The sequence below is a fragment of the Poecilia reticulata genome, chromosome 21 (genome assembly GCF_904066995.2).
Source record: "Poecilia reticulata chromosome 21, P_reticulata-male-v2, whole genome shotgun sequence".
In the NCBI taxonomy this organism is placed as follows: domain Eukaryota; kingdom Metazoa; phylum Chordata; class Actinopteri; order Cyprinodontiformes; family Poeciliidae; genus Poecilia; species Poecilia reticulata.
The window spans coordinates 8,241,280-8,267,974 of record NC_088850.1 but is presented as its reverse complement, the minus strand read 5'-3'; the positions used below and the strand labels follow the sequence as shown (position 1 = coordinate 8,267,974).

General features: G+C 38.5%; 2 protein-coding genes across 4 annotated transcripts; one reads left to right on the top strand and one right to left on the bottom strand.

Moving 5' to 3' along the window:
- Positions 1 to 2,502: 2,502 nt before the first annotated feature.
- On the bottom strand, positions 2,503 to 7,923 carry taf1a (TATA box binding protein (TBP)-associated factor, RNA polymerase I, A). Its single transcript, XM_008397506.3, has 11 exons — positions 7,709 to 7,923; positions 6,754 to 6,919; positions 5,695 to 5,858; positions 5,479 to 5,592; positions 5,194 to 5,392; positions 4,866 to 4,984; positions 4,374 to 4,532; positions 4,183 to 4,249; positions 3,924 to 4,047; positions 3,682 to 3,836; positions 2,503 to 2,991 (listed from the first exon to the last, which is right to left on the bottom strand). The coding sequence occupies exons 2-11, from the start codon at positions 6,896 to 6,898 to the stop codon at positions 2,945 to 2,947; spliced, it is 1,293 nt and encodes a 430-aa protein (XP_008395728.1). The 5' UTR covers positions 6,899 to 6,919; positions 7,709 to 7,923; the 3' UTR covers positions 2,503 to 2,944.
- A 1,305-nt stretch (positions 7,924 to 9,228) lies between these two features.
- Positions 9,229 to 26,671, top strand: mia3 (MIA SH3 domain ER export factor 3). 3 transcript variants are annotated; one of them, XM_008397503.3, is made up of 28 exons: positions 9,229 to 9,587; positions 10,952 to 11,085; positions 11,164 to 11,250; positions 11,347 to 13,456; positions 14,206 to 14,520; positions 14,711 to 14,841; positions 17,423 to 17,554; positions 17,744 to 17,765; positions 17,854 to 17,942; positions 18,024 to 18,101; positions 18,302 to 18,412; positions 18,515 to 18,586; positions 18,674 to 18,778; positions 18,861 to 18,983; positions 19,080 to 19,167; positions 19,294 to 19,349; positions 19,448 to 19,538; positions 19,644 to 19,782; positions 19,920 to 20,082; positions 20,179 to 20,214; positions 20,578 to 20,645; positions 20,881 to 20,966; positions 21,178 to 21,291; positions 23,929 to 23,991; positions 24,072 to 24,118; positions 24,223 to 24,291; positions 24,674 to 25,070; positions 25,927 to 26,671. In XM_008397503.3, exons 1-28 carry the CDS (start codon positions 9,410 to 9,412, stop codon positions 26,181 to 26,183), a joined length of 5,361 nt encoding a protein of 1,786 aa, XP_008395725.2. In that variant the 5' UTR covers positions 9,229 to 9,409; the 3' UTR covers positions 26,184 to 26,671. The 3 variants fall into 3 exon arrangements, with proteins under 3 accessions (XP_008395725.2, XP_008395727.1, XP_008395726.2); XM_008397505.3 differs by lacking the exon at positions 21,178 to 21,291; XM_008397504.3 differs by lacking the exon at positions 24,223 to 24,291 and having other exon boundaries at positions 9,231 to 9,587.
- The last annotated feature ends 24 nt before the right edge of the window (positions 26,672 to 26,695 follow it).

The window sequence follows — 26,695 nt, the reverse complement described above, 5'->3', positions numbered from 1 at the left end:
CTCCCTCTTCCTTTTTTTTTTTCCTTCCATTTTTATGCTATACTTTGTGTTTGGTTATCACATAAAATGTCGGTGAAGGATACTGCAACTTGTAGTTGTAATGTGACAAAATGTGAAAATTTTAGGCTTTTTAAGGTCTGATTAAAGTTGTCTCAACGAGGCCGCATTAAGACACCTCTCCTGAAGGATTTTACAAAGAGTACGAGTCACTAATCAGCATTAACGTGAACGCCTCCTTCATCCCACGCAAACTGAAAACTTAAACCAGTGCAACCAGTTGACCTGCCTGTTCACTGGAAGCAGCACAGAAGTCCCTCCCTCTGCTACACGTGTAAAACTTGTAAAACCAAAAATCAGAGGTCAGATTCTAAAAACAGCCTCTTTTCTTTGGATGGTAATATAGTTTCTATGGTTACTCAAGGAAAGTTATGATGCATCTAAAAAAATATTTCCACGGAAATTAAGTCCAAAGGGCCACAAATGTTGATATATATATATATTTTTCTTATTTTTGGTTTGATCTACTGGTTCAAAATAAATGTGTGTATTATTCTGAATGTTTTGTGTTAATGTTATGCCTCCTTACAGATGTTTTTAAGCTTAAATTATGATTTTCTTGCTTTAGAAACCAACATGACCCAATGTGAAGAAATAACTTTCCCTTAAAACACGAGTTGTGCCGCCTTTGGCAATAACAGCTGAGATCAAGTATTGATTTAATTTGGAGGAATTTTGACCAAATCTTCTTTGTGGATTTTTTATAATTGAGCCACATTCAACCTCATTCAACTATTAAAAGCATTTCAATTAAAGTCTGGGCTTTGGCTAGGCCATAATTGCTTTTTATGTTTGTTTCGAGTGATTCAGAGGTGGAAATCCTGAGGTTATTAAAGGTTATCTTCATCTAAAATAAATCTTCAAAGGAGCAAATGCTTTTCACAGGACTCTGTATATTTCCAGTGATGTTTATCTTCACATTACAACGAGAGGCTAATGAGAATAACAGGCTTCAGGTCACAAAGCCAAAAAGATCCTTCAGTAATCCTTCTCTGTCCCACAGGGTGCAGTTAAAGAACCGAAGCAACAGTCAAAATAATTTCCTCTGATTGTTTCTCGGGTCACGGATGTGAGGAAAGAGATGTTTACAGTCTGATGTCTGATGACAAAACTTTTCCAAAAGGTCATCTGGCTCCCCACAACAATTACAATGCGTTTTATTTGTCTTGCAATGCCGTGTTTGAGGTCAGAACATTTTCGTTGTGTCCAGAGAAACTTCTTCAAAAACTATGTGGAGGTTTCATTCTGAAAAAAAGTAAGCAAACGCCTGGTCAGGACACTAAACCTGATCAATTAGAGCCTCTATTCAAAACAAAGAAAAAACTCATTTCAATTTAAATACAACAGGAATTGAATCTAATTATTAAAAATGGATGGATGACTAGATGCTCCCATAAACCTTGACCAGCTTGCCTGTCATGTTTCAAAAAGTATCACCACAGAATACTGCTGCTACAACCACCACGTCTCACCAGGAGATAACGTGCCTTGACCTCCACAATACCTACATAGATAAATATAATCTAGAGTACAAATGACATACTCTAGATTATATTACTAGTCAGAAAGCCAGTACTTCGCCGGCTGCATTCCTGTGACGCAACATGTCAGCAGAACTGACTACGCTGCATGTTTAAGACATTTTGCATTGATTTCACTAACTTGCTTCCTTTGCATATCTACCTTAAACATCAGCCTTAATCTTTGTTTTCTGCCGCAATATTATTCACAAGATAATAGCAACGCATTAGTGTTTAAAATCGCTAATCGACACACATTATCAACACAAGTAGGATCCAAAACGACCCACCACGGACACGAGCAGCTGCTTCTGGAAGCAACAAGGGTCATCGAGTACATGCTCTATTGTTTTCAACTCTCTGTGGTCCCAAGCTGCATGAGGGTTGCATCAACCTCTAAAGGCAGACAGTTAATCAAACTGTTGCGATCTGGAAGAAATCAAAACCCCAAGATGCTTTAAATAAGATGGCATGTGAGGAGAACCCTACACGAGAAGCACTCCATCGCTCTCGGCTGCTGTGAACCAAATTAACTCTAAAAGTGGAAAATCTGGAGCAGGATCCAGAACTCTGCTCTTGATTAGTCCATTAGTCCTCGTTGGTCCCAGAGTTGTGAATGATTAAACATGTGTCGCGTATTCCCAGATGCCTCTTCCAGCTGCTCCTGTTGTCGGGCAAACGCTTTGGGCTTCGGTTTATGTAACAACTGCAACACATTGAGCACGCCTGACTGAGCTGCTGCTGCTTCACTAAAGTTGCAGCGAACCAACACAGAATCACTAAAAACACTGGCTCTTCTTATTAATATAAACACAGGTATACTTGCTAAATTAAACCTTCTTTTCATGGATGCAAGTGAGGAAAGAATGAAATCTGAAAGGGAGAATCATGCGCACTCAAAAAATGAATTGTTCCAGACATCGGATTGATAAAATTACAATGTATTTATTTCTCAAGATCAGCAGAGAAAATGCTGTGAGATTTTTAAAGTAATCATGTTGACAGTTTGTCATGACAATGAATTAGCTTTATTAGAAAACTTCAACCACCTGTCACACTACATGTAGCTACATGTATATCACGTACCTAAAGAAATAAATATTACAGTGTGAAAACTGCTGCTTCTGTGTGACATAAGAATTAATTATTGACGCTAAAGCCTCACTCCAAGTCAGACACGCGTTAACATAAAAGCTAGAAAAAGGATCATGTAAGGGCTCACTTTTACAGCTTCTCGGTTGAAATAAAATGTACAAATTCTAATACACAAAAACAGAACAACAGCTCCACATAGTGGATATTCCTATTTATTGCAAGATTAAAAATATTTCAGGGCACAAGACATAATTACTGCAACACAAAATCATTTAACTGGTCAGCATCTGCATCTCAGCGGTGTACCGCGAAGATCGACCTGCGGAGAGAGAAACAAACCAATGAAAAGTAGATCTAGAGCACATGTAGTACATTAACTGCATTCTGGAATATTTTTATTATATACTTCCATCAAAAATATGAATTCAATCAATAGTGATGGGTAAAACAAGTGGTGGCAAATTAAAAGACGAAGCATGTAAATTTAACATAAATCAGTGTAAAAACGCTACACTGACAAATAGATAAACGCTAAAGTAGATAAATCTTTATTCTTCTACACTTTTATCAGAAAATTAAATTCCAGACTAAAAGGTTAAATGTTTACTTATTCATTTCAAAACTGGTTTTTAAAAACAAAGAAAACCAGAAGGACAAGAGAAAACATGTGCATACATAACCAAGAACAAAATAATTAGCTTGCCACTATTTCTCTGTTTGAAAAGGAGTAGGAAGAAGTGAACACTTATCTCATCTCAATTTAATTAAATATATCACTTACCGACTTACTAATTACCAGAAATGTGAGTAAAACATGTTGTGGCATTCATATGTTGAATTTACTGTTTTAAAGAACCAACAAATAAGTTAGGTGTGAATAAATACTTTAGACTAAATCTTATATAAGGTTTATAATAAATAAATGAATGCTCCACGTGTATTAACAACTATAAAGAAAAAGAAAAGTGTCAGAACAAGTAAAGTCCACTCGAAACAGTGACCCACTAACCTGGACAGAGGATTTCTACCAGTGACGCCTTCACCTCGAAAAGCTCGCTGTTCTCCTCCAAGTCTTTCTTTGCATGGAAGCTCGTGAAATGCAGAGCGGGCCACCAGTTGTTCCTTAGAGCCATCTGCATCTGGACTGAAGTCGCCCATTCCTCCCTGGTGTTATTTAGCACAAGTCAATCAGTTGCAGTGCAGGAAATTTCTGATTAGAAATCTCATTTCCGTCCAAGGATGTGCGCGTACCGTTGCAGCAGCTGGTGAATGACGGCGTGTAAACACTTCCAAACGTCCAGGTTGCTCCTCCAGCACTGGAAGTCGAGCATGTCGAGGAGGACTCCTAAAGCCTTCTGGGTATGACTTTGTTTCTCTTTAAAAATAAAAAGACAAGCACATGCTTACTTATGCTTAAGTAGACAAGCTGTGGAAAGATGAGAGATATTTCGGTGATTCCATCCGTTTTCTTATTCATTCCACATTTATTGGAAAAACAATCTGCTTTTACCTGACTGAAGCAAGAGGCAGCTGTAGGTCAACATCAGTTCATGGCTTGGCACTAACACATGCAGGTGCTACAGTACAATACAAAAATATTACATCTTTTTTTTTCTTATTAAATAGAGGACAAAAGTCATATGGGGAATATTATTATTATTATTATTATTATTATTATTATTATTAAATAATGCGTTATACCTTCAACACTTTCATCAGCTTTTTGTCAGGAGTGTCGTGTCGCTTTAAGAACTGGTACAGGTAGACGTGCGCGTTGGGATTTGGGGGAAAGCTGTTGTCATACGCGTAGTGGTTCAGGACTTTCTGAGCCTCTTCGTTGTCTCCATAAAACTCCAGCATCTGGTAAAGTCACAGACAGGAGGCTGCTACGTTTCTTTACACTGATTAACACTGAGAATATGCTAAAATATGTTTAAAAAGTTGTGTACATACAAAAACATACAAGATATATATACCTCCATTTAAAAGATAAATGGATTTGAGTCCATTTTGTGCATTACATTATTTCACTGCATATAGCCATAGTATACCATGGTTAAAGTCAATAAAGATTACATGAAATTGAAAAAAAGGATTATTGGTTTAACAATATATGATATGCCTGCAGAAAATATCCATATTTCCAAACACAAGCCTTCTCCTTCCTTTCAGAGTGTTTGAATCAGTGCTGACCTCAACATAACAAAGAATGAAGGGATCCCAAACTCCTGGATTTTTCAAAATTTCTTGAAGATTTGTAGAGGCAAGTCTGAAGAAGGTGTGCATTCCTTGGCTGTCAGATTCAAAAGAGTCTAAAAAAAAACCCAGCACAGATATTAGGAAACTAATCAAGTTGCAACATAAACAGTTTTTCCAAAGTTAGGTCTCCCATGGACATGCATTATCTCTGTTTGCCCCTTAGGGGGCAGTGTAACACTACATAAAGACTTGGAAAAGTCTCAGAGAGGAATCTGATAAATAATGGATGCCTTTAATGGTGTGAGGTCAAGTGTGGCCTTACTGTCTTTGGAGAGTGTTGACTTTTTTTCACACCACATTATGTAATCCAGCAAACTCCTGTAGGCCTGGATCAGTCTAATGCGCTGAAGCTGAGAAACCGACTCTTTCCCGTGCCTCCAGCTCTCAGCCATGGAAACCTGATGCTTTGCAGCTTCGATGTCGCCGTGGAGCATCAGGTGGAAAGAATGTTCCAGGCAAATCTAATGCAACAAAGACATAAATAGGTCATAAAATCGCAGCACAAAAGGAAATGTCTGCACTGAGGTTTGCTAGCACACACACACACCATCAGATAATGTTTAAATCCCGAGTGTTTCATTCGTTCATATATGATGTTGTAGTCTTTCACTGTTGTGTTGGGGAGATTGTGAAGGATCTCAGTGCTCATTCTCCAAACGAGCTGCAACAAAGTGTGAAAGGAATCAACACAAATCCCAAACACGAGTGAAACTTGCATGAAGATCTTAAAAATGTTGGAATAATTAAAAACCAGCCAACCTACCTCTTTATGTGGCTGTGCCTCGACTTTATTTCTGTCCTGTAATACCTGGGTGTAACTGGCCATGTAGTCTGCAGCCTCCTGCCATCTGTGGTGCAGCATTGCTTCTCGGACGTGCTCAAGACAAATCCTGCACGTCTTGTGAAAGCCACTTTCAACGTGTGCCTCTGAGAATTTCAGAAAGGAAAAACAAAATCCAGGTTTTACAACGTATGCACTACTAGCAGAACTTTTTTTTTTTTTATATTAGCAGTTAAAAAAACTATTTTTTACAAAGAATTATATGAACTAATTTCACATTATAATTCATGTATTTATTTTTCTCTGAACACTCTCCAGCAATAACTTTTGTTTCAGATAATGAGCAGTCTGAACAGGCATGGGGAAAAAATTTAATTAAATGTTTTATTGAAAAAAATTGCCTTCTTGCTGAGATCTGCTGATGATGAAATAAGTTAGTTATTTCCTAATGATTTAACCTTCTTATCATCTCTCCGCATGCTGCATTTAACAGGAAGTGTCACCAAATTAATTTCAGAAACAGAGAGGCTAGAAGCATTTGAACTAAATAGTTAACCAATACCTGTATCGGTGCAAGCAGTTCTTTTTACAATATGCATACTTTGTACAGTGATAAATAAATTTGCAATATATTGCGCAACCCTGCGACAGACTGGCGACCTGTCCAGGGTGACCCCGCCTCTCGCCCAGAACATTAGCTGGAGATGGGCACCAGCAACCCTCCCGACCCCATTAAGGGACAAGGGTGCAAGAAAATGGATGGATGGATGGATTGCGCAACCCTAGTCTAGAATTTTATAATTCTACATGCAAGTATATTTGTAAGTCCTAATCATTAGAATTTACAGAAGTAAACACTTGATTTACATCACTCATCTATATATGAGTTTCAGGTTTCTACCTAAATTACCAAAACAATCTAATTTTTGGTATTATATTTCATTGTTATGCATCTGTTGACCAATTTTGACTCCGAGATATGAACATTTGGTGTGCACTGGAAATGATGTAGCATGCTAAACTGCATGCTAAACTTCTCACCTACACACATAGGTTTGGCCAGTGGGCGTTTTGATTCGGCCAGTGGGAGTTTTGATTTGTGTCTTTTTCTTGAGCTGCAGTCTGAGGAGTCGCTTTCATCCTCCGGGACCACAGGAAGGCCCAAATATTCGTCTAAGGCTTCCATAATCAGCTGACCAGGAACACTCTGAAATGTAACAGGGGTACATGTGTGAGCCAAGATAACTGTTACAAGAAGTGTTTTTTTTTTTCTATCACCACAGATTTCCAAGTGAACAAGAAAACCTAAGGAACTTCTATTAATATCGAACAAAAGCTACTTTACAACCAAGAAAATGTGTGAATACTGCTTTAAATAATGTACTCAAAATATTGTGAAAATATTTTTACACTCGGATATGGGGAGAAACAATAGATCCTAATCCTCTGACTGGCTGTACTGCTTGGTAAAACTGACCTCTTACACCATTTCAGTCAACATGCATTTTTATATACCAATCATACTCACCCAATCACGATTCTTTTAGGTGGATCTCTCCTTTAAGGGCTGCAAAGCACCCGTTTACTTAAAGACGTAAAAATTGGCCGGTATTTATTCCCTAATTTGTCACATTTTTGAGAACATTTCAGGTATATTTATTTTTATTTATAACTGATGTCAGATGTAGTCTGATCGAAAACATACTATAAACTTAAAAATATATATCATTAAATCTGTGTAGGTTGTGTTGTTTTTGTTTCGAACATCTCTCAAAAATTATGCTTTTGTTTTGTTTGTACACGTGTTCAATAATTTGTTTAAAAAAAACGAACTGAAATGCATAGAGATGCTAATGAAATGCTAACTCAAGAGCTCTAGTTAGCCGTTTTAGTAAATCTTTGAAGAATTAGTAGTAACCTTCCTACATCAGTAATATAATTTAACAGAAAAATAGACAGCCAAGTTCGTGAAACACAAAAGTTTAATCACACTTACCTTTTAGAATTAATTCTTGTTTGAATATTCCTGAGAATTGCTAATTCGTTAGTTTATGCTGTTAGCTTTTTACACCGTTAATCTATCGCCTAATTCTAAGAGCCTAATCAGTCTTACTTTACTAAAATGAATTTTTTTTTAAAACTTGAAAGTAACTGTTGTTTTGTCGCTGCCATGCTTCCAGTGTAGCCCCGGAAGTAAAATAAAAATATGCACTTCTTTTGGCTCTTCAATTACCCGGAAGAGGTGGAGTTAAGGGTAGCGTTTGATTTTACAATATTCCCTTGTGAAGCGTCTGGCTCTTATTTTTCCCCCCATATTTTCTGATTTTGTTTTATTTCTGCTTTTTCTGTGGTAAGATAAGATTATCCACCTTTTATTCAATATTTTTTGTTTTAGTTGTAACTGAGTCAGATTTTTTTTTTTGTTTAGCTTCCTGGATATCAGGTTACAGCTTCCTCCTTTGGATATTGATTTCACTCTGACTTTAGCCTTGTTTGTAGAAGGTTTTTTTTTTTTTTTTTTGCAACTCCAAGACAAAAGCATTTTTCCCAAAGAAAACATCTAGGCCTGAAAAAATCTCCCAAAAGCGTTTTGGAAAACTGTTACGGTCTGATGAAACCAAAATAGATGTATCTCGCAAAGTTAAAATGTGCTTTTGGTCACAAAAACAGCACACAATATCACCTAAATAACTTCATACAAACAGTGTCCCAGTGAGTTCAACTATATCCACAATAGAAAAAAGAATGACAAAAAAAAGGTAGAATTTTGGAAAGGCTAATGTCTGAACGATGAATCCTGCAACAGGTTATTGCACTTTTTGAACTCTCTATTTTACAGGTTTTTTTCCCCCAGTTGAATTGTGCAAGATGTCCCATTAAAAGTAGAAACATTTCCATTATTTATCATGCTCTGAATGTGAATGCTTAAGTCTCCCAAACTTGTCATTTAAACACAAGTGTGTACACTTTTGGGAAGCAACGTACCTCAAATGGTAGTTGTAAAGTGGCGGCCCCTGGATGTTTTAACAGACGCATGCCACACTTTTTGGGTTTTTGACTTGCATAAAAAATAAACTTGCATACAAACCATTAAAGCGTCACCTAAGTTGCTGTGTCCTTGGAGATGAGAGTGAGAAGATGATTCAGTTCTGTATCTGTTACAAATACAAAGGCCTTTGTGTGAAAGTATTGACAATGTATTGTGTGTAAAAGCATGTGAGTGCACTTGACCTTGATAAGCGTCTCAACACAAACCATTAAAGTTTGTGATGTATCCAAAAAATTGAAAAATTCAATGCTTTCCACTCTAAAGAGATAATCCAAGTGTTAGAAGGTATAATTCATGATGGCTGTTTTCTTTTTTTGCACTTTCAAGTACCAGTATACAAATACCTCCTCCACAAAGATGAAATTACTGGAATGATCCAAGATCTTTTCAAAGGAAATGAAACAGATTTGGTGAGGAGGATCCAAGAAATGCATCACATGAGAGGAGGGGAAAAAAAACAAACAAGAAGTTCCCGTTTTAAAACTTGTAGAGCAGCCTGCACTTCTCATGTGCTGACTCTTATCTCCACCTGCACTGTTTTTCCTGGAGTCACCTGGGGCATCCATCCTCAGATCCTGGGAAAGCCCACCCTTGCCTACACGCAGCCGGATCTGATCTGCTGACGTGTCGGCTCCCGCTGCCCAGCCAATGCTCATGCTCCAGCGAGCGAAGGAGTCAAGAAGCCAGGCAAACAAAACTGCCAACATGGCAGCAAAACACTTTTACCGACAGGGTTTTTTACTACTTTTATTTAACTTTATTTCAACCGCAGCTTTGGAGAAGAGGTTCTCCGACTTTAAAAGATGCGCCGACGAGGAGTGCAGCAGTAAGTTTGCTGTCTTGGAGAAATTCAGGGATGCGTCCTGTCGTCTCCCCTTCTCCCCGATACTACAGTTAGCCATAAACTGAGCCTTATCTCGTCACTTGTTGCCAGTCGATTTTTGCGACCTTGACTGCCTCTTGCGGTTATTCAGTTTAACTGTGACATACACCGCGAAAAGCGGATATGATAGACATTAAAAGTAGCTTAATAGGGACAGTTTGGGCGGACTCAGGTTGTGTTGGCTGTCTTCCTGGTGGCTTTGGCCTGCCTCGCTAACGTTAGCTCAAAAATTAGCCACCGGCCGGCTTGAGAAGCTCACGTTACTGCCATACTCGGTCCAAACAGCCGTTTGACTTCACTGCTAAATTTATGCAGTTGCGTGTCGAAACATTAGAGTATAAATGAAATGTATAATTATTTTAAATAATTAAATATAAGGAGTTAAACGTATTAATATCAGTGTTTATTGCTGTTCATTTGGAAAATTATGGCTTATAAACATACCAAGGTTGGAATATTATGTAACAACTGTTTAAAAAAGGATTTTTAATGCAATGCATTAATGGATTGCATTAATGCAAACACTTCTTATCCCATGGATAAGAAGTGTTTAGTCTGGTCTAAAGAGAGAAAGGAACTGTTACGCAGTACTCTAAAGTCTTTATTAAACAAATTTTGCATTTCATTTGGAAAGAAAGATCCTGAGGAATGAGTGTAAAGGCTCAGAGTCCAAGTTGTTTTGAAGTGTGAAGTCTCCAAGTTCAGTGATGTTAGAAGCCGTGCCATCTGCTGCTGCTGTTATTTCTACTATGTTTTATCTAAAGTCGGCACAGCAGTTTATCTTGGAATTTTAATGCACTTTGTTATCCTCTGCTGATAAGCTTTACAGAGATCCTGATTTCTTTTTCCTGCAGGACTTTACAGGTGCCCACTCTACCAAAAGTACAATTCTCTACCAAGAAATTGCGGTGTTTGACTGGGCAGCAAATTCACTCGGAGTTTATATGTGATTTTGTTCAAAGAAAAATGGCACACTAGTTTGTTAAGCCACCAAATCAAAGGATTAGTAATCTTTTAATTGGTGGCTTATCACAACAGAAAACTATCTTGTCTCATAAAACATTAAATTTCACTTTTCCGGCTCATTTCTGCTATTTAAATTTCATTTAAATTTTAAATGTAATGGTGGGGTTGATTAAATGTCTTGCCAGTTCATCACCATCTGGCTTTGCAGATTCATTCTTTACTTTATTAAGAATTGCAGTTTCCTAAATGGCTCGCCTGCCAGTAGATGGACTGATATTTGCAGTTTATGTCAGTTGAGTAATATGTGCATCCTTGAAATATGTATCATTTTTCTTTTCCAGTGCTTCTTTGCCGGGGAAAAGCTGTAAAAGATTTCTCAGGACCTGATTGTCGGTTCCTTTCATTTAAGAAATCTGAAACTATATATGTATACTATAAGCTGTCCGGAAAAAGGGCTGACCTATGGGCAGGAAGTGTGAGTATACTGCGTTTAATGTATGATCACTTTCTTGCTTAAATTGTTCTAATACAGAAAACCATTTCTTCTTGAAAGGTCGGAAGCAACTTTGGATATTTCCCAAAGGACCTTCTAGCTGTAAACCACCTTTATACAGAAAAAGAACTTGAAATTAAAGCAGAGGTATGTGAAGATATTGTGCATGTTAAATTACTGTATGAATATCTAATAATGCAAAGCATAGTATGTATTGTAATTTTCATTTATGCTTTTTCTTAGGAAACAGATTTTGTCTGTTTTGACACTGGATATGACAAGTTTGACTCTTACGACATAGACCTACTCTTAGGCCTGTCTGTCGAGGAGAATGATGGCGAGAATAATGGTATAACAGGAAAAGACACAGAGAGCATTGAGGAAGAAACTAAGCCATCAGTAGAGGAAGTGACTGAGATTGACACACAAACTGAGCATGTTAAATCAGAGGAGCTTCATGAAGACCAAAGTGCCTCTTTGCCTAAACTTGAAATAAACACTTCAACAGATTCATCTTTGCTGAAAGACGAAGGGTCTAATACAGCCACTGTGCCTGTAACAGAGGACGAGGAAGTGCAGCAGCAGAATGTAACAGAGTCTCCTGTGCAAATAATGCCAGAAAGTAGTGAAACCACAGATGAATCTGATGTGGAGTCTGCTCTGGTGACGGTTTCTGAAGGAGTGCAGATCCCACAGTTGAATCCCACCCTTGGAACGACTTTTGATGCTGTCGTCACAGAAGAAGAGATCACCACAAAAGTTACTCCGTATGAAGAGGAGGACAGCGAAGACCTACAAGACCATCCAGAAGAACATAAAGAGGAGGTTCCACTGCTTTCCTTCTTGGAGGAACCCGCAGACACTCTGGAAATGGATTCTCCAAAAGAGCAAGAGAAACTTCCACCAGCACAAAAAGAAGACCCAAACGGAACACAGGAGAAAAACTTGTGGACTTCACTTGGAGATGCAGTATTTTCAGTTGTCACGGGAGGAGAAACCACAGGAGAGGATGTGAGTTCAGACGAGGATGATGAGGACGAGGATGAGGATGAGATAGAGGAAACTGCTGCAGAACCTGAGAAGAGTTTTGAGAAAACTGAGACAGAACCCATTTTACCAGACAACCAAAAACATCCAGAGGACATGGAACCACCTCCTCCAGATCCCCATCAATCCAACTCTGTGGAGCAAGAAATTAACGGAACGAAAAACGATCCTGAGAAGCTTTTGTTTGATGGAAATGTGGGTGATCAAGACGTGAGTGAACACAAGGATGAAATGGAACAAGAGGATAAAGCATCAAACTCCCCCAGTGAGCCAGAACCCCATGAAACAGAGGAGAGTAGTTTGTCAGAAGAGCCAGTATTAAATGATGATCTTGTTAGCACTCCCGATGATGATAAATCAGGCGATGAAACACCTGAAGATGAAGATGAGTTAGAGGATCCAGAAATTAGCAAAACAGATGATAACATACAGGAGAACACTGTTGTGGAAGAACAACTTTTAGACGGTGTGTCGGATGAAAGCAGAACCACGTCCGAGCAGGAATTGGGTATTACTGAAAGTGAAAAAGTCCCGGACCAATCTTCTGAGCTAAAGGAATCTAATGATTCAGATATCACTGTTGACCAGCACTTAATAACCGATGAGAAACCAGATCAGATAAATGACAACAAAGTGACAGATGTTGAAAGTAATACAAGTCCGACATTAGTATCTGTGGAAGAAGAAGAGATTCGTGAGCAAACACATATAGAGGAGGAAGAAGATGAAAAAGATGCAGGGACTGATAAAGAGATTAATGAAGAAAAAGAGGAGTTACTTGAGGATGAAAATGCACTTTTATCTGCTCAATCAGATGATGTTATCAATGAAAAATCCACGGAGGAAACAACTCTGTTAGCTGAGTCGGCTGAAGAGCCAGAATACAGCGAAAATATAATGAGGCTGTCTCTGCTTAGAGAGCACTTCACAGAGGAGAAAATAGAGCACATCCAAAAGCTTTTGGGACTCAAAAATCTCTTCAAAGTGGAAGCCATGTTCTCTGATCTGGACACAGAGTTAAAGGCTACTCGCTTGTCGCACACAGATGCCACGCAAGATGTCGAAAGTACTCTCGAGAACATCCTGGAGGCTTCGGAGAACACTATCCTCGATGAGATTGAGAAGATGCTCGACAGCCGGGAAAAAAAACAAGACGAGCATCAGGCGGAAACGAGTAGTTTGGATGAGGAAACTGAAATGCTTGATGACTTTCAGGAACTTGCGTTTAGCCTACGCCAAAAGTACTCAACGACCAGTGACAGTGCACCTTTAGCAACACCAGTAACACCATTGGAGAGCACGCATGGTAGGTTTGATTTTTAGCTTTTTTTAATCTGTTGTTGCAACATAATCTTCTCTGTGATCAATAAAGTCAGATGGGAGATTATAGAGTCATCTTTCTAAAACCATAGAGACCAATATCTTGTTCTATCTGGAGTTAATTTTCACACAGCTAAAAGCAGTTGTGGTCTACAGCGGGCAGCCGGATATTTCAGATAACTCTTCCAACTAGAATGCCACTTTACTGCCAACACGGTGTTTCTTCTTTTATTGGGTGCACAGTTCACCTCAGGAATGGAAAAACGAGTATTTTTTATTTTTATTTTTTTATGTGCTGGAATCAGAGCTGTTATAAGACTTTGAACCACTGATACCCCCCAAAAAAAGAGCACCTGCAGTGATGTTTTTCCTTTTATTACCAAACTAAACTGAAAAACTATCAGATTTAAGTCAATAATGTACTGAAATTTTTTTATTTTAATATTTTTTTGGCTCTAGTGGCCTTTATTTGATAGTTAATTGACAGGAAGGTGGGTAATGAGAGAAGGGGGAAGACATGCAGCAAAGGTCGCCAAGGCCAGGAATCGAACCTGCGACAGCTGCGTCGAGGACTAAGGCCTCCATATGTGGGTTGTGCTTAACCCCTGCGCCACCACAGCACACCCAATAATGTACTCAAATTTACATAAATAAATGCCTAAATGATTGCTGGAGCATCAGTTGTCAGTAGCAAAGACAAATCTGAAAGAATGTTTGTCCATTTCTGCTCTACAGACCAACCTCCCTCCAATGTTGCAGAAGAGACGCCTCCCATTGTTGAAGAAAAGTCTGACAATGTGCCAGAAACTGATGAAGAATATAATCTGACAGTAGCAGAAGATCTGGAAGAGGAGTCGACTAAAATTAAAGAGGAGCAGGTGGTTTGGAATGAGGAAAACATGATCCCGGAGAAGGATGCTGAAGACTCTGATAAAAACAAAGACCAGTCGAGCCTCACTGTGTCGGACGAAGAGGAAAAGGTCACTCAACCCACCCCTGACTATCAGTTGGATGTGGATGTTGAGACTGAAGTTCAACATTATCCCTCAGGTTAGTAGTCTCGTGTATTCTTTTGGAATAATAAACTCAGTATGTGATATTAAGGTTTCATAGTTCTTCATTTTATTATAACCATAAACCTGGAGTCAAATTTGACCAAACTTCTAAGTGATCTAATAGGTGTACCTAATCAGGTCATGAAACAGATAACCTGATGTAACTTAATATTAACTTCTGTCAGGATCCGTGGACTATATGGAGACGGTGAAAGAAAAGCCTGAGGAAGAATTGGGATTGTTTACAACTGGAACTGTTTACATGTGCTGCATCTTCTCAGTAATCAAGAATAAAACTGTGGAGTGGACCACTGTGGTAAGTTCATATATGTTGCTAGTGTCACATATTATATTTAAGCTACATCTTAAGATTTCTTGGGTTTCCTGAATACGTTTGGAGCTGATCTGGAAAGCTAAAAACAATCTATTTGGAGTTCTAACTCAAACTCGGAAACTTAAACTGAAATGCATTTCTATCTTAGTATTCTAGAGAAAACAACTTTTATAAGAAGGGAAATGCTGTTTTGTAGAATTAGGGCAACTGAATGAACCCTTTTCATTAACATAGTAAATAAACATAAGTAGATGGCTATAAAAATATAAAGTACACAGTTTAAAGCTAAAAACAACATTGTACCTTTGGTGCGATTCTGTTGTAGATGTCCTAAGCAGATCTTGCAGAAAAACACAAGAACTATTAAAACCATTTTTTTCCTTATTGCGTTTATAATTAAAAACTTTTCTTACACAGCTCGACAAAGAATTAACCTATTAGAAATGTTAAAGTAATTACCATCTATCTGTGAATTTTATCAAAACAAAATCAGTTAAATACTTTGAATGAAAATAATCTGAAGCTGTTATCTAGTCATTATGGTGTTTAGTTCAGAAGTTGCCATATTTCCAAAAGATTCTACTTGCATTTAATAGTTATTATGGAAACTCTCGTTTGTATATGTTCCCTCAAAGCATTACATTCCAAACTTTTGCCACAGATTTAACTTTTTTATAGAACCGTGTTGTTGTAATCTTCAGTTCATGCAGAAAACGTATCAGTTTTGAACTCCGATTTCCCCTGAACGCCGCACGGCCCTCCCCCTCTTGTGTCGCGGTGTAGACTGAAGTTCAACACAGCCGATGCTGAGCTGGCTCTCAGAGCAGCACCGACGGGCCTTGTTTTGGAATACAGTTCTCATTAAATACCGCTGTGTTGTAGACTCCCTTCTGTCGGATTACTTTAGCTCATTTATTCCGTTTTTAGTTAAACTCTTAGCCGTGTTCGGGCTCCCAGCTAGGCTAACCACTGTATTGTTTTTAAATAGCTGAATGACAGCTGATTCACACCGTTAGCAGGCTGTTGTTGCGGGCTTGTTACTCGCCTGTCTTTACCTTTTTGGGATCTTCAATATTTTTTTAGGCTTTATCATATTTTTTTTTCGGGCGAACTGAGCTTGAAAGCCAAGGGCTGTCTTGGTTAAACAGATTACTTTAGCTGTAGCTAACCTGCTAACAAGCTAGCCGGTGTCTGTCAAACAGTGTTTAGCTAGTTCCCGTTTTGTTTCGACATGGCCATGGAGGGTGATACAATACCGAGACCACCTGTAACGGAACAAGATCATATATACGTTTTTCTACTAAAGGAGCTGCAACATGTAAGTGACTGTTGAATTGACCTCAGATAGAAGGTAATTAAAATGCTCTTCTAGCTCGCTGCTAATTGAGGAGGTGGGTGTTATCTGCAGATGAATTTACTCACCGAGCTTGACCTCAATTTTAGACGTTGTTTATCTTGGCTCTGATCATGTTTCATCTGGATTAGTTCCCTCTGAGGGTGATTCAGCTTCCTATTAGAACAATTTCAACATTATACGATTGCTTTTTAGATGAAGCGGGCTGAATACAGGATGTTGGACCTCACAGGAAACGAGTTGCATTACATTAAAGTAACTAAGTCCAATTGTTTTTCGCTTAATTTAATCTCTGCACAAAAATGCTTTGAGAAAGACTTTAATAATGTTTTTACTTTTGTTATTATGGCTGCACAAAATATTAAACATGCAATTGCAATGTTTAGTTTTGTTTAAAGTTCAGCGTCTCGTTCATTTAAATCCGTAATAGATTTGGACATTTAAGTCGGTGAAGCTTTATCCAATTAGCCAAATATTGATACTTAATAGTCTGATAATGCCATAAGACTGGCTTGTGAATGTAGTGGAGGCCTACCTCTAATGAGCTCCTTTTTGTTGATCAAAGTTCAGCTAATAAATACAATCTTAGTATAACATTACCTGTAAACATTTCATAAAGATGTTCTGTATGTTAACTTGTTTTTCTAGGCTCTGGGTCAGTTCTCCTGTTTTACCAAATGGTGCCTCCATACTTTCTCATTACCATTTCATCCCAAGTTGATCCTGTGAACAAACAATTTCATGCTCATGTACTTGAACTATTTTGCATCAGTTTCATTTTCTAGAAATTAAGATAATTAAATCTTAAATCCCACACATAGTTCTATTTCATTTGATTTTATTCTCCAAGAGCTTTGTACAATACCCCTTTTCTGTTAGGCTTGGCTTTGAGTTTTGCTGTGGAAATTTGAGTCTTAAAATCAGTTTAACACTAAATTGATTTTGTGCTGGCAGGTTTTTATTGCCATCTCATAAAATTCCTTACAGTAGGCTGAGAAAAAAAAATCTAATATTCAGTTGTCAAAGTGAGTCTGAAGCATCACACACCAGATGGGGCAGAAAAAGTGAGACAATGGGTTTTCCTATTACGATTCAAATGCAACGCATTATAGAAATCTGTTTTCCTTCTTACACAGCTTTGTTTTTCTTTCCTAAATCATCCATTTCCAAGCTTAATTTTCGCCTTCCTGTCTTGTTTTTGTGCTTCAGATGATTTCTTTGCTGCCAGAGGAGTGGAAGCCAGGGGAAACGTTGTTTGGCTGTCCTTGGCAAGCTGTCGTTGTCACAGTTTTGATTGGAGTGCTTACCTTCACCATCTTCTTCTGGAGGACAGTATTGGCAGTAAGTGATTGAATATGTTTTTGTCTGCTTAATTTAATAACAGCAAAAATATGACTTGCATATGCATGGTAAAATATTCATAAATAATACAAAAACAGGATCTTCTTACCCAGTTTATGGTAATTTATGCTATAGTGCTCACATAATAATTAATAAGACTTTTGATGTATATCTTCACATTTCTTTTAGGTGAAGAAGAGTAAATACCTTGGTAAGTCTGGGATGTTGTCATTTTTTTGTACCACAATTCATTTGTTTAAACGTTACTGATTTTATACTTTTGCTATGTGGAAAACAAGTGGATGAGAAAAAGCTCAAGGATAAAATCCACACACTCATTAAAGATAAGAGTGATGCTCTTGCCAAGATATCTGAACTCCAAAAGCAGGTGAGCTACATCATATTTATCATGTGGTATCATAAAACTACTTGGAAGAATTGTATTAATTATAATTTCTTATTTTTAAAGACTGAACAATTGAAAGAAAATCAGAAACAGTCAAAGGCAACTGTGAGCTGCACCATGAAAAGGATGCAAGCGTTGGAGGTAAGGGAAACTGGGTCTATTTTTTACCTTTAAGATTGGGGCGAGATTAGTTTAATATTTTAGGAGTCTGATTTTTTTTTTTTACTTTGCCTTTGAGAAACTGGCTCATTTGATGAAACAAAGTAACTTTTGCGCAGATTGTTACAGCTGTAAAAATAACATTTTTAGGTCACCCAACTTTCTCTTGTTGCCTTTTACAGAGCAAAGTTGTCGAAGCCGACAAGATGAACGAACAGATGGCAGAAGAGAAGAACAAATACTCGAAGCTACTTGAGGAAGAGCGAGCCATCTCTCTCCAGAATGACAGCAGGGTAGCTTATCCTTCTTTTTCATCTTATTAATTAATTAAAACAACAAATTTGTGCCGTTCACAAATTTATGAACAATGCAACGTGTTTGTTTTTATACGACAGCTAGAAAAATTAGAGAAGGCAAATGAGAAGTTGCAGGTCAGCCGGAAGAAGATCCAGGAAGCTCTAGCTAAGGTACGATCCTTACATCATACTTTTTTTATATCTGGTGAGTTTCTTGCTTCAAACATGTTTTAAACCCATATATTTGGTTTGTAATAGACGACTATTCTTTTGGATGAAGCCAAGATTCGAGAAGATGCACGAAATGCTCAACACAAATGTTTCCAGAAAGAGTTTGCAGCTTTAAAGGAAGAGAAAAAAACGGTGAGACACGATGAAAACACTTCAAATCAATTTATAGAGCAGATTTTTCTAAGCTCTTCCCTCACATTTCTCATCCCTGCAGCTTAAAACGACCATAAAGGGTTGGGAGGAAAAACATAAGGAGCTGAATGAGAAGATAAAAGTTTATCAAAAGTCCCATAAAGAACTGGAGGATTCTGTGGTGCTCAAAGATCACAATGTGGAGGTTTGTCTGCTGACCCAAAATCTTTCTGTACATTTACAAATGATAATAATAATTTAAAAAAATAAATAACCCCAAGCAAAAATAATTTTCCCTTAGGTTCTGTCTGAACTTCTGGCAGACCTAGATGCTTGTGATTTGCAGAAAGGTGAAACGAGTGTTTTGGCAAATGGTGAAGTTGCACCTGGTAAGCTTGTCACTTAAAAAAAAAAAAAAAAGTTTTACAAGTTTTTAAGTAAAATTCTTCAGATATGTTTCAGTTTCTACTTCTTTTACATACTAATTATGTTTTGTTTTTTTCTCATGTCATCAGCTGATAAGAAAACAGCCATAAAAAACAGAATCAAGCAAATGATGGATGTTACCAGGGTAAGATTTAATATCCATCTCTTTCACATGTCATTGTAGCTTTAGCAGATATTTTGCTTTAAGGATTGAACATTTTTAATTTCTTCATTCCCTGAAAGGTCCAGACAACTCTCACAGTTATCGAAGAAGAGCGCGACCGCTTCATGGCAAAACTCCTCAATGAAGAAAAATCTAGAAAGGAACTTGAGGGTCAGTCCTAAAATAAGTTCTCTAAAGTGTCAATTTGTGTTACTATTGTTGGCATAACAGCAAAAATGCTTCACATTGAATAATGCAGCTTTGTTTTGCAAACAGAAAAACACCAGGAGCTGGAACATTCAATCGGAGCCCTCAAAAGTGAGAAGAGTCAGATCGAGAACCAGTACACGATCCTGCAGCAGAAAAATGAAATCATGGTTGAAATGTATCAGCAGAAGGAAAATGCTTTGCAGCAGTAAGTAAAACCTGCAGCAGTCATTTGTCCGGTTATTAAACAGATGTGAATATGTTAGTTTCTTCCTTGGAAACTATGGTTTGAGATGTGGAGCAGTTCCTGTTTGCTGATGGGATCGTGAATCTGTTGCTGCATAGGAGGTTGACAAAGGAAGAGTTGGAGCGGCGCAGCAAAGAAAATCTGCTGTCTGAGGTGGGAGGGAAAGCTGTGGAAGCCGAGGAGCAGGTGAAACTTTTAAGGCAGCGCATTAATGAGATGGAGGAGCAGATGAAGAAGACAGAGGAGGTCTATAAAGAGCAGGTAGAGTTGTTAAAGAAATGAAAGTAATGTGTACCAAAAAAAAGCCATAATATGGTTATTAATAAACCATGTTTTATTTTGTTGTATCGCTTTTAGATAAAAGAGCAGGAAAACAAAACTCATTCCAACTGGGTAAGTTGCAGAGAATTCACATACTTATTAGAGAAATTACAGAAAACTAGAAATGTTTTCATACCACTTAAACTTTCACATTTTGTCAGCTTACAACTAAAGATTTTACAGATTTTTAGTTGCATTGGTTTATTGTTAAATCCTCACCCTGTTTTAATTCTGTGGTTTTGTGAAGGACTGTCTTTATTGACCATGTTTTAAACGATCAGCTGTGCAAGTCCACGCCTCACATTAAAAGACTGTTACACCTGAAAATATGTAAAAATGTGTTAAAACTTTTGCCATGCATTCTAGATTGTTAGTGTTTGTAAAAAGCGACTCATTGTAATTTGGCTCCACAGTAATTCTCAGTGTTGTCTGCAGGTGAATGCTCGCAATGCTGAGCGAGCTCTAAGTCAAGAAAAGGTAGAATCCTCAAAGCTGCGTGAAAAGTGAGTAATAATAACTGAATTATTCCCAATTCAGTTATTGGGAATAATCAGAATTTGATCTGGTTTGTTGTAGACGGAAAGCTGGACAAAGCAATGAGTGAGGAGTTATTAAAATTATCAAGCTATTTTGGTTTAGCACACTTTTCCTTCTTCTTCTTCCATCAGATAAATTAGTTTGAAACAATTATGTTAATCTAACATGCAGCTGATGATGATTTCTAATCTAATTTGACAGATTGGCCATACTTACATCACAGCTTAATGAGCGCCGGGCGCCGCTGTTCAGGCCGAACTCCGGTCAGCCTCCAGGTCCTCGTCAAGGTACATCCCACCTTTCTGTTGTTTATTCTCCTCAACACTTTTATTCCACAGAAACAAAACGAGAGGATGCCATGTCCTGTTGTTCTTTTTTTTGTTTGTCTAAATAAGTGGACTCCATCTTGTCTGGGAGATCCTGGAATATCACCACTTATTGAAGTGCATTGTCAGCAGTTTCTCTTCTTTCAGTAAGCTGATGGTTTGGTCATAACAGGTGATTCATATGGACCCTCTCCTGTGAGTGGGGGTGCTCCGTCCCCTCCTATAATGATCGAGGGTCCCAGGCGCCCTCCTTCTGCCCCCGTAGGGCGAAGAATTGACCCGTATGGTGAGTCCAAGTGGATCTCTTCACCTACTTTAATTTGCGCCAAAGCTGGACTTCATCTCTTCACAACGCCTTAAACCTCTTTCCCTTTTCACACTTTACTTTTTTCTTTTCAGCTTTCACCTCGATACTTTACTTTCCTTCTTGTTTGTGTTGCATCCTGCACTTATTTCCTTCCTGGTGCCTGCCTTTTATTTTTATTTATTGTGGCTAAACCATCAGAAAATTTCCCCGTTACAAAGTGTTTTTTATGAGTGTGTTGCAGTTGATTTGATTGCATCTTTGTAGCTCTCTCATTATCAGCAGGGGACACGAGAAGATTATCCCTGCGTGTTATATTTTTAGACTTTTTTCTTTAAAATGAAGGTAACGGGGTTCCTATCTGGTGTGATAAAGCCTGAAATTTAAGGATTTTCAAGGTTTAGATAAGTACGGTGACAAAGATTTGAATAATTTTAGTTTTTCCAAACTGTTTTCTATGGAATGTTTTTATCCATCTTTTTTTCTCCTTCCTGTTTGCAGAATGTCCATCCATTTATTTATCTATTCAACATCCTCTAGACCAGTGTTTTTCAACCTTTTTTGAGCGAAGGTACATTGTTTTCATTGAAAAAATCACGAGGCACACCACCAACCAAACATTTAAACAAAGATACTCTGTAGTATCTTTGTCAAAAGATACTACATATATAGTCGTTTTGACATACTATATATGTCGTTTTGACATATATAGTCAAAACGACTATATCAATCAATCAATCAAATTTTATTTGTATAGCACATTTCAGCAGCAAGGCATTTCAAAGTGCTTTACATAATTAAAATAAAAACAGAAATAAACAGTGAGAAAGAGAGAAATTTAAAAAATAAAAATAAAAAAAAAAAAAAAACTCCCGTTGTCCTTTGCGGAATTTAACTAACTATAGAGGACTCCGCCGTCCTTTGCGGAATTTAACTATTTCATAGAGGACTCCGCCGTCCTTTAGCAGGGGACGCCGCCGTCCCACACAGAATTTAACTAACTTAGAGTTAGGGGAGTCTGCCCTCCCGCGGACTTTAACTGCTTTTATTGTACCTGACAGTGCCTAGGATTCTCAGGGTATATATGTCGTTTTGATAAAAACGACATATATAGTCGTTTTTATCAAAGTGTCTTGAATAGGAATCAAATAAACATTTATTTTTATCATATTTTACATTTCTTATTTCAAATTGCACTTAACATGTCCACTTCAAAGATACACCTGAACAGTGCCACAACACTGTCGTATGTGATGCATGACTGTAGTAACATTCATGCATCTCTAATTCTCTTGTTTTAATGTAAAATGCTCTGTAGCTACTGCCATCTAGTGGTTAAAAAAAATTACATGATTACGCCGCTACTCACTACTACAGCAAAGACGCCCAGAGACGGCATCATTTGAAGATACTTAATTCATTTTCAAAAAATCTTTAAGACCAATTACCGTATTTTCCGGACTATGAGCGCACCATACTTACATCAGCCGCACCGGGCTACAAGCCGCTGGTATCTGCCGCTCTCAGTTTCCCATAAGGACCCAGCAGAGGGCTGCGTCCTAATAACTGCTGGATATATTAAGGACGCAGTTCTCCGTCTCCAAATCCGGTTTTGTTCACGCCGAGTTTACGTGCAGAGGCTTTATTTCCCTCCTGCACTGCCAGATCGATACTCCTCAACTTAGAAGCTGCATCATATGAGTTTGAAAACATTTCTCTGTCGTGCCTGCTGCTAGCATGTGCTTGTTCTAAATGAAAATTGGCACATTCTTCTTTGATTTCCAATTTTGACTTCCAATTATTTACTTCCTGCTAAACAGCCCCCTGGTGGTTGAAGAAAAATCCACAGAAAAGCCGTATGTTCAAAGTTTAAGAAAGAAGTAGCAGCTTATAGTCCGTAAAATACGGTAGGTGAAATTGGATAAGTTCCACGGCACACCTGACGATCACTCAGGATACGCTAGTTGCCGCGGCACAGAGGTTGAAAAACACTGCTCTATGATGTTACAATGTTTATTTTTTTGCATCCTAAATTTACTGATTTTGAGGCACTTTTTACAAAATGTTGCAGTTCTGACTTTGTCCTCTTTTAATTGTGACAAAGATTTCTTTTAAAAATGTGGAAAGCAACAGTGAGTTCAGAAATTAAAGAGGATTGGGTTTATTCCTGCCATTAACTAACTAGCAAGGGAAGTGAAATTGCTAACAATAATATTCTTGTTAACAAGCTTAATACGATGTCCTGGCATTGGTCAAAATATCACTGAGTTACAGTGATTGGTCAGAAATACAGAAAATGTTAAGATGATTGATTGGTCAGATTTGTGACCGATGAGTGATTTTGTTTTAATAGTTCCGACTTATATCCAACCATCAATTTGTAAATAAGTGCATCCCACCATTGATCTTGTTCTCCATTTGTTCATCCATCTGGAAATTCAAGTCTGGAAACATGTTACATTTTGGCACAAATGTGTCGCAGAAGAGTTTGATGTGAAATGAAAGACTTTGATCCTAACCTCCTTTCCTTTTTCCATGTTGTGAAACTTGCTGGTTACATGGCAGATGCTTCGCCTTCTTTATTCAGTCTCTTTTTTTTTTATGTTTTTCTCCATTCAGGCCCTCGACCTCCATCCGATCCACATGGCATCTACCCTGAAAACAAACACATCCCAGGCATGGGTGTGTGTTCTGAAAGCTTTAACGTCACATCGTTTATGTTTGCTTTAAATCTGCTTGAGACTCGGTTGTTCATCTTTCAGACATGATGGGCCCAAGAAGCTCCTCTCCCGCCAACCCGGACGGATCTGTAAGTCATTTATTATTCAGATGTAACAACTACATTTCTTCTCCGTTTGTACATAAAAGGCTCCTAAAGAAGTTTCAGCTGTGAATGTCCTTGTTCTAAAACAGACTGAAGTGATAGATCCACAGATAAAAACAGAAAGTCAGGCTGTGGCTTCCACAGAGAGTCCAGAGCCAGTGAGTATAAAGGTTCAGTCCAGGTGCTTGGTGTGAAGGTGAATGGAATCACGCCAACTCCTCCTTCTCCTCTCTAACACTGGGTTTGGGGACGGGAGGAGAATAAAGGACTTGGTTTTCTTTTTGGGTCATTTAAAGATTTCTTTTTTCTAAGTTTGTGGTTTCACTCACGGATGATGCACCAAATTGCACTCGATGTTTGAAAGGGGTTCTGATTGATCCGGATGGTGGTTTGTGGTAACTGGTCATGTGACTGAGCACCTCTTGTTTGTGGCTATAACTGTGGATCTCTTTTCTGCACGACTAACGTTTTACTCTCTGATCTCACTGGAAGTTTCTCACTGCACACATTAGATGTCGTTTTTCCTCCCGTCGTTTACAGGGACCTGGATCCTTCATCGCCTCTCCAATCAGAGACTCGCCCGGATCGATGGTCCAAAGGCCTCCTCCAGGCCCGGGACCACATGACCCTTTTCTCCCTCCTGGACCCAACGTCCGTCTCCCTCCACCCGGGCCTTACGGGCATCCCAGACCAGGCCCGTACCCACTCCCACCAGGCCCTCTTCCTCCAAACGTCCCCCCACTTCACGGCCCTCCTCTGCCGGCCAACGGACACCCAGGTATGCCCCTGCCTGGACCCATGGGCGGGGAGTTTGGGCCTCGACCTGCCAATGGACATTTATTCCAACCCAGACTGGGCCCTGATCAAAGGGGCCCGCCACCACCACACTTCCGTCCTCCTCCACCGCATAATTTTGGACCGATGCCTCCACCGCTCGGTAGGTTTATGGTTTACTTCAGCTTTTAGCACTTAGCTTTTTTTCTAAAGGGGGTTTGGTTTAGTCATTTTGTGGAAACCACGGACAGCACATACTAGGAATGCTAACAATTTGATTAATGGTACCATTAGATTAAAATTGGTTTCAATCAAAATTAACATTTTGCAAGTTTTTATATTTCTAAAAACAACCCAAGCGCTTAAAAAGAAATCACTGAGTTAGTTTTTGGTGTCTGAAAAATGAGCCGTTTCATTGATTAAGTCACAATCCACATGCACTGTGCTGTCGCTTAGCAACCCCAGCTGAGCGTAGCCTGTCACCTAGCAGCCCAAGAGGAGATCTAGGACATTTTGTCAGTTTGTTTTACTGCTGTATGCGTTGTAAAATGGCTACTGGAAAAGAAAGAAACCACTTGTTGCTTGTGCAGAAGGCTCTACTCCTGCTTTTCAAAGATGTACAGTTTTATAACTGCGTATCTGGCAATCGTCCCATCTGGAAAGCCAGATCAGATTAAATGCAAACAAGAAACTGGGAAGATCTCCTTCCAGACTGACTGAGCATCTAAACTTTTGTAAACAAGGAGCAAAAAAAAAAGTCTGTAGCTGGTTGAAGCAAATTCTTCCATAAAACCTCAACTCCATTTTTCAGATTTTATTTGCAAAACTGTTTAAAAATTAAATTGATCAAGGTATTGAGTTTTTAACAGGTGTTTTGATTCTGTAGTTATAAAACTATGGTAATTGAGTGAGTTACTGACACTCTGAAGTATAAAAAACTGTTACGTTTTTTTTTTTCATGTCTTTCAATTCTCTGCTGTTCCTCTTTTTTTTTTTCCTCCCTTGTTCTGTCCATGCAGGTGTCCGTGGACCTTTGGGGCCCCGTCCACTTATCCCTCATGACATGCGCTTCCCAGGACCGAGAGACCACATCAGCCCGCCCATGGACCTGCTGCCGGGCGTGCCGCCACCTGGAGGACCGCCCCTTCCTGCACATCCTGGTCGGGGGCCGCCCGGTAACCCCCAGAACTCAGCGGGCCCCCAGAGAGGCCCCGCCCCGGACACGCACCTGAAGCAGGAGGCTCCTCAGGATTCAGTCAGACCTGCAATGGTCTAGCCTTAAAACGCTAAGGAACGGAGCTGAACGCAGCTTCACTGTAGAGTAACACGATAACAAATCAAGTCCAAACATTAGGTCATGATGGCTTTCAGTTTTCTGTCATACGAAATTGCAATGATGTTTATTAAAATATAAGGTCTTTAAAAAAAAAAACAATCAGAAATTATGTGTCTGAAATTTATGAGTTGAGAACTTTTCTTTGCAGGTTATTGTGCAATACAAGTTGTGTTGATCTTTTTAAAAATAAGTGATTTAGAGGGACATATTTTTTTAATGTTTCCTGTGGAAATTATAAAAAAAAAATTTTAAAAAAAAAGCAAGAGATGAGAAGTTTTGGTTTTAACATTTCAGGAATCCCTTTTTCTTCCCCAAACATGTCGGTTCATTACAAACCATATAAAGGAAATGTGTAAATCGATGGCCAGATGTATAACTTATTTTACTATGTTGGCTAGAACTTTTAATAATAAAGAATGGAAACTCTGTCCGTGTTGTCAATCAGTGAAGTA